At 67.0% G+C, this 7,249-nt stretch overlaps 1 protein-coding gene across 1 annotated transcript in view; it reads right to left on the bottom strand.

Moving 5' to 3' along the window:
- Nucleotides 1–550: 550 nt before the first annotated feature.
- KCNT1 (potassium sodium-activated channel subfamily T member 1) overlaps nucleotides 551–7,249 on the bottom strand; it is a 59,102-nt gene continuing 52,403 nt past the window's right edge. The window contains 5 exon segments of the mRNA XM_015594140.2: nucleotides 551–726; nucleotides 868–952; nucleotides 5,631–5,937; nucleotides 6,768–6,788; nucleotides 7,083–7,232. Of these exon segments, the coding sequence (XP_015449626.1) occupies nucleotides 606–726; nucleotides 868–952; nucleotides 5,631–5,937; nucleotides 6,768–6,788; nucleotides 7,083–7,232 (684 nt within the window). The 3' untranslated portion in view covers nucleotides 551–605.

Raw genomic sequence — 7,249 nt, 5'->3', positions numbered from 1 at the left:
CCCGACCTCCCCCACGCGCCCCGCCTGACAACGCGCTGTCCCGAGCCCGCCTGGCCTCGGGCTCCTGGCCAAGCCGCGCGGCCCTTCGCTTCACTTTTCTTCTGGGGGGGGCTCCCAGTTCACCCACCAGCGGGGGAGCCCCTCTCGGCTTGACCGTGGTCCAGACCTAGACAGTCGTGTGCCCAAGACCAGCTGGGACCCGCGGAGCGGAGGACGGGAGAGCGTGGGCAAGCCCCACGGCCCACCACGGGTGCACGGCCCTGACACCCGGGCCCGGGCCCCGGTCCCGGACGGGCTCCGTGTCCGTGCCGAGGGGGCGGCGTCTGGGCCTGCCCCCGGCCCCGCTCCTCAGCAGGCCTGGTCACGAGTTGCGGTACATTCGTGTGGAAACGGAGGTTTGTAAAAACAGCTTAAAAAGGTCCCCCCGCCTGCGGTCGCACCGTCGCCCCGTGAGGCCTCCCCTCTTGTCAGGTTTGGGGAGCAGCTTCGGGCCAGCAGGCCAGGCCGGTGTTGCAGACGAGGTCCCCGCACGCTCATGCATCACGCCGCGTGCCACCTCGGGCAGGCGAGCCCACCCCAGTGGCGGGGCTCCACGCGGGGCTGGCTCAGAGCTGCGTCTCGTCACGCGTCTCGGGGTTGCAAGAGGCCAGCTTGTTGCTGCAGCTGCTCTTGCGGCTCTGGGAGCTGCTGGCCACGTGGGCCAGGGGGTCAGAGCGGATGAGGTACCTGTGGACAGGTGAGGGCCGTGGATGCCGATGCTGCCCCGCCCGGGGAGGTCAGCATGCGAGGACACCCAGCATGCGGCACGGTGCCCTTATGAGAGAGATGACCCAGGTGGTGTCTGCACTGTGTGGGGACAGCACTTACACGATGTCATTGGGCTCCAGCCTCGTGTCGGGCGGGGGGTTGATGAGGACGTAGGACAGCGTGTTCTGCTGGTCGTTCATCTCGTCTGCAGAGGAGACAGGGCCCCGGCCGGCGGTCAGCACTTGGCTCCCGCTCATCTCTGCTCTGCCCAGCCTGAGTTGCCCAGGCTCTGGTCCCCTCCTAGCCTTTCTGGCCATCCTACCCACGCCGCCTGGACTGGCAGCTCGGCCTGGACTGGTCCTCCCTGACGCCCCCTGGCCTGCATAGGTAGGACTCAGACATGAAAACTCAGCCTGAGCAGCCAGCACCTCACAGACATGGCGGCCCTGAACAGAGGCATTGTGCACACCTGCACACACCTACCACCTGCAGGAGCCCAGGACCACTGCGCACACTTGCACATATACACACACACCTGCGTAGTCGCACACACACCACCTGTATGAGCCTATGGACACCTGTGCACACCTGCACGTATGCTCACACATCTGCAGCCACACACACCTGCCCACCTTTATACACCTGCACTCAGCTGCACACACATCTAACCCAGCCCTCGGGCTTGTCCGCCCCCAGTGCCCTGTGTCCCTGGCCTGTGCAGGCCACTCCGACTCCAGTCACTCCACCTTCTGCTTCGAACTTGTGGCCCGTTTCCCAAACCTGCTCCCACGACCGTCCGCCCCGAGCGGCGCCCGTGGCCCATGTGGGGGCTGGGCCGCTGCCTGTCCCACTCACAGGGCGGCCACAGGTACAACCCAAAGCGGTGAGAAAGGGTTCTGGGGAAATGCTGGTCACCTCGCAGGCCTCTCCCTGGCCAAACTCAGGGACGGGGTTGTCCCCCGTCCTGGCAGCGGCCCGAGTGCACTGCGGGAGAGACTGACTCGCGGCCTTGGGTTACCCGTCTGGCCGTGTCTTAAGGTACCTCCTGACCCAGAACGAACATCGGGGCGCCCTTGAGAGAGATCTGGCCCTGAGTGGCCTCTGCCCTCGGCGCCTCGCATTTCTTTCCCACTACACTGGCCACCTCCGGCAGAAGCGTTCAGACTGGGGCCATGGCAGACGGGCAGGATGGGCCGCCAGCTGGGGGCTGCGAGCTGCTCGTTGCTCGGGACCGCAGCGCTCGGAGCCAAGCCATCCCCACGCCATCCGGATCCCCCAGTGGCCCGTCGAGGCCAGCACGCTCCACAGAGGCAGGCAGGGGACAGAAGGGGACCCAGGGGCTGACGGATGTGCAGAGACCCTCGGGCAGTCACCAGGTGCCAGCCTCCGTGTCCACACCCAGGAGGGGGCGGCCGGATCACCCTGCCCTCCGTGGCCTGAGGGCGAGTGGCTGCCTGATGACCTGGCTTCTCTCTTCCCAAAACCCTCGGTCTGGGCCCTTTGGCGGGAGCCACCGGCCGCCCAGAGGGTGGCCCGTGCTGGGGACTGTGCTTGCTCGGCATGCACTTCTGGGGTGGGGCGCCTGGAGCGTGCAGTAGCGGGAGATGCAGGCGGGAGCAGGTGCGTCACTTGGAGCCGCTGCACTGAGGACCAGAGCCGTCGGCAGGCCGGTCACGCTGCCTCGCACACCCAGTCGAGACAATGAAAATGGAGATGTGGGACAGGGCTGCCAGTTCGTTTCCCCCTGTGCGTGTGGAGCACGGGTGCCGGGCGAGCCCCAGAAGCCCGTGTTCATTCACTCCGGCCAGCCTCGCTGGCCCCCCACACCCGGCCCAGGGTGGACGGACACGGGTGTCATGGAGCAGCAGAGCGTGTGGCTGGACCAAGCTTTGGGCTGAGAGGTGGGTGTTGGGATGTGGGGCGCTGGCTGCAGTGCTGGGGGGTGGGGGTGCGGTCAGTCACGAGGCACCGACCGTGACTTTTCCAGGACAGGCCAGCTTCACGACCGATGTGCTCAGTGAGGGCCTTGGGTGGGGGCAGAGGGCTGGCGATGGTTCGCCCCGCGTCCACCCTGCGTTCCGGGTCTCCGTGGGCCCCTCCCAGCCCCGCGGCCCTGCGTCCACACTGTCCCCCAATTTCCTCCTCTACGCATTGTGGGTAACTGTAGCACCTCCCCCAAGGGCGATGTGAGGAGGGGCTTGGGCTGGGGTGCAGCTGGGGGCTCTGTAGGCCAGAGAGGCCTTGTGATGACGCCGTCCCCAGAGGGCCACCCTGCTGCCCTAACGGGGTTATGTCTCCCAAGATCACGCCTCTCCTCCTGAGCACACATGGCAGGCGCTCGGTGACCACCACCCAGTGAGTCCTGGTGACCCCGCAGGGGCGGCCACCTCCGCCAGGAGCCTCCGCGGGAAGCAGGGATGCAGCCGGGTGCAGGGAGAGGGCAACGCAGCCGCCGTTCACGGACGCCGCCAGACGCCGATTGCTGCTGGCTTGGCAGGTCTGCCGGGAACGCCGTGGCGGGATTTGGGAAAGCACAAGCCCCCAGCAGCCCCCCTACCCCGCTGCAGCCACAGAGGTTCCCGACAGCTCCCTCTAGCTAATGCTCCCTGGGCCCAGGAGGCTCAGGTGGAGGGGCCGCCCCGGGGGGCCTGGGCACATGGGCTCTGACCTCTGTGGGGGCCGCAAGGAGCCTCAGGGAGGGAAGGGGTCCGAGCAGGGAGGCTTGGGGCCTGGACTCTGCTCTGACCCCTGTTGGGGTCTCAGGGCAGGTCTGGGGTTGGGGGCACCTTCTTGGATAAAACGGGGGCCCGGGTAGCACGAACGAATTTGTCTCAACTGAAGAGGGAGACCCCCAGCTTGGAACCCCAGCTGGGGTGTGGACGTCAGCTGTCCACCTGCTTCGAGCGGCCCACAAGGCTGAGGGAGGAACAGACCCCACTCCCAGGCCTCCCCACGGGCCACCACAATGGTGCAGGGACCCTGGTTTGGGCCCATCCATCTAGATGCTTCCTGAGGAAGAGCTGGGGTCTCAGGGTCCTTGGGTGACCAGCTACAGGCTGGGGTGGCCCGCCTGTGAGGTCAGGGCAGACTGACACAAGGCTCGTCGTTTCAAACAAAAAACGGGAGAGGATGCACTGGGGGCCCCAGAGCTATGCCATGACAGTCAGCGACCGGCACAAACCGCGAGCCTTCCGGTCAGTCCCGTCCTCGGGGCGTCGGGGTGCCTGCAGTGGGGCGTCTGGGGGCACCGAGGCCCTGCCGGTAGAGACCCTGCCATCTCCTGCCCTGTCCGTCTGCCTGGCCGGCCGGGGCGGGCATGCCCCCTCGGGCGGCGGCCGAGTCCACCGGAGCAGAATTACCTTGCAAATATCCCAGGTTTACCCGGTTCATGACATCACTGGCTGTTAAATTTGCTACATCCTCTACGGAACACACAGGAAGGAGAACAGACAGAAAGAGAGAGAGAGAGAGGTCAGCAAGCAGGTGGCGGCCGGCACAGCAGGTGGGGCGGCCAGCTGCACGGGGAGGCCATCCACTCTGGGACTGCGGCAGCCAGCACGGGCCACCTGGGAGGAGAGTGAGTCTGTCCCTGAATGGAAGCCGGTTCCTTCTCTGCCAGGCTGTGGTGGGGCCAGCAGGGGTCAGAGGCCTCGGGGAATGCGGGCGGGCTCCAGCTTCGGGGGGCAGGGCTGGGGGGGCGGCGAGCCGGAGTCTCCACCTGCCCATACTTTCTGTGAGGCTATGAACACTGGACACCCCACTTGGATCGTCAGTGGTCCCCTGGAAAGCGGGTGACAGCACCCAACAAGCAGGGAAGCCAGAGAGGAAAAAGGTAAATTGTGTGGGTGGGGCATGGTGGGGACAGGGCTGGGATGGCTCTCATGGGTCACCTGTCCCCCAAACCCTGACTTCTGAGACCCCTTCGGGCCCAAGTCTGTGTGGCTAGTGGGCAGCTTGACCCACGTGACCCCTACTTAGCTCCAGAGCGAGCTTGAGCCTCCTCATCCACGGGGAAGAAGGCTCAGGGGCCCCTGACTCAGGAGACAGCTGGCAGGAAGCAAGGTGGGGAGAGCGGGTGCCGCTGGGGACAGCCAGGCCTGAGCGATGGGCAGAGGCTGCGAGTGGAAGCCAGCGCGGGCTAGAGCCTCGACCGGCCCAGGTGTGGGCGCAGCCAGGCAGTGGTGGGGAGCTGGGGCCCCTTTCGGCCCCGTCAACAGAAGCAGCATCTCCAGAGTGAGAGAGGGCGTGAGCTCTCTCAGCCAGTCAGGCCACCTGGACCTGTTCTTGGTCAAGTTCACAAACCTCCCTAAAATAAGCTACAGAGAGAAGGGGCCCCCCCAAATTTGTTGATGGAGATGAGTGTCACCCTGAAGCGCAGAAATGGTGCGGCTGGGCCACAGTATTAGTGGCGGGGTTCCACGGGGCCAAGGGCAGACTGTCTGGGTTCCATGTGCCCCCCCATCCCCCAACACACCCCCAGGTGCTGGCTGCTGGCCAGGGGCGGGGTCTCCCTGCCATGTTCCCATTCTCCACAAGAACACAGTGGCCCCTGCGCTCCTGACACTCAGCAGGACTGGCCGGAGGTGGCCAATTGGTCTCCAACCAAAGCCTGTGACCTTGGCTTTTCAGGGAGCCCGGCCCGGCCCCCCACACCACACAGCCTCCTTCAGGCGCGTGCACGCCAGCTCCAGCCCTGTTTCTACAGGCGGGGAACCTGAGGCCCCAGAGCCATGGGGAGCCCTTCCTCAGGGGGCTTGGCGCCCTCTCCACACGAGAGGCTCTGCCCAGCTGCGTGGTGGCACCCGGAGCCAGCCCCGCAGCACGTCAGGCAGAGCGGGGTCCAGGCGGGCGGCCTGGCCCCGTGGCCAGTGGGCGGCCCTTACCGTAGCCGGTGGTGGGCAGCCCCAGGTGCTTCATGCGGTTCTTGACCAGCTCGGAGAGCTCCTGCCGCTCGGACCGCCGGCACAGACTGAGCCGCTGCTGGTCCACCCACTCGGCAGCGGCCGCCTTCCCTGCGCGCCTGGGGGCCTTGCGGCTCAGCCTGCGGGCCCACTGCAGGCTCTTACGCCGCAGCAACGGGTGCTCGGCAGGGTCGCCGCCCACCGAGGGCCGGCCGTGGGTGCTGCTGCCGCCCGGCCCCCTCACGTCCCGCGTGTCCTCGCAGTCCTCCATGCTCACCGAGATCTGGGCCTGGCCAGGGCCCAGGGGAGGGGCGGGCAAGGTGGGGGCGGTGAGGCCCGGAGGGTGTGGAACCCAGGCAGGGACGAGGGGCGTGGCTGGGGAGCGGGTTGGGTGGTGGGGGGACAGTCCAGCCTCCTGTGGGGGACCCCAGGGCCCAGGGACACGAGTGCTTTCCTTCTCTATTGGGGAGGGGGCGCCAGGCCCCAGGCTCCCTCCCGAGCCCCAGACCGTACTGTCTGCCCGCCTGCCTGCCCTCTGCGGGTGGGCGAGGGTGGCCCATTCGCCTCCGTGGGCCCTCGTTCCCGAGGGCCCCATCTGGGTCCCGCACATCCCGATTCTGCCATCGAGGGTCACTGCCTCTTTGTGCCTTGGTTTCCCCATTTGGGAGCAAGAGAAATCAGGGGCAGGGAGCAGGGTGGGCAAGGAAGTGCCAGGGCCTGTGCATGGCTCAGTGGGCGCCTGGGGCTCTGCAGGTGATGTGGGGACCCCCATCTGGGCAGCACCTTGAGAGGCAGGGGGCTGAGGGCGTGGAGGTGGGGCCACACCAGCGGAGAGGGGGCTCCCGCCATGACGGGGCACAGCACGCAGGTGGCGTGTGCGGCTGGGAGCCTGGGCGCCCCACCCTGGTCCTCGGTTTCCCCATCTGTATGGAAGGCTGATGACGTGAGCCCTCTCTGAGCAGCCTCATGGCCGACACACCCCGAGGCCTCACTCCCTGACGCTGGTGTTGGCCAGAGCCCAGGGCCCCACGCCCCTCCCAGGCCCGGGGTGGGTCCAGGCTCAGGCAGGACCCTGCACACGGCAAGACACCTCGTTGCTGAGCCGGAGGGGCTGCTCACCTGGGCTCCGAGATCTTGGGGCTGCAAAGGAGACCAGGAGCAGCCTGGGTCCCTGGGGTGCCTCTGCCCCCCCAGCGCTGCCTGAACCCCTCGTGGGCATCAGTAGGGCAGATTCCAGGGTGGCACAGGGGCCCCACCGTGCTCTTGAGCCACCCTTCCCCGACTCGGGGGTCACAGCCGCCCAACCAGACGCCCCACGTATGGGGCATGTGAGCCAGACCCCCAAAAGGGCCTGACAGCAAAGACCCAGATTCCCCAAACTCCAACTGGGGATGGCCCGAATCACACGGAGAAAGGAGGGGCTGCCCCGCGGACCTCGGAGGTGGAGAAGACGTGGCACTCCGTCCTGTAGATGCCGATGGGGACCTCGGCACTGGAGGAGCAGAGCTTCTGGAAGAGGCGGCCGTAGCTGCCGATCCACAGGTCGTCCTCCGTGATCTTCATCTGGGACGTGGGGCGCCTGAGCTGGGCCGGGCAGTGGC

The sequence above is a fragment of the Pteropus alecto genome, unplaced genomic scaffold (genome assembly GCF_000325575.1).
Source record: "Pteropus alecto unplaced genomic scaffold, ASM32557v1 scaffold67, whole genome shotgun sequence".
Taxonomy (NCBI): Eukaryota; Metazoa; Chordata; class Mammalia; order Chiroptera; family Pteropodidae; genus Pteropus; species Pteropus alecto.
This window is presented reverse-complemented; position numbering and strand designations above follow the sequence as displayed.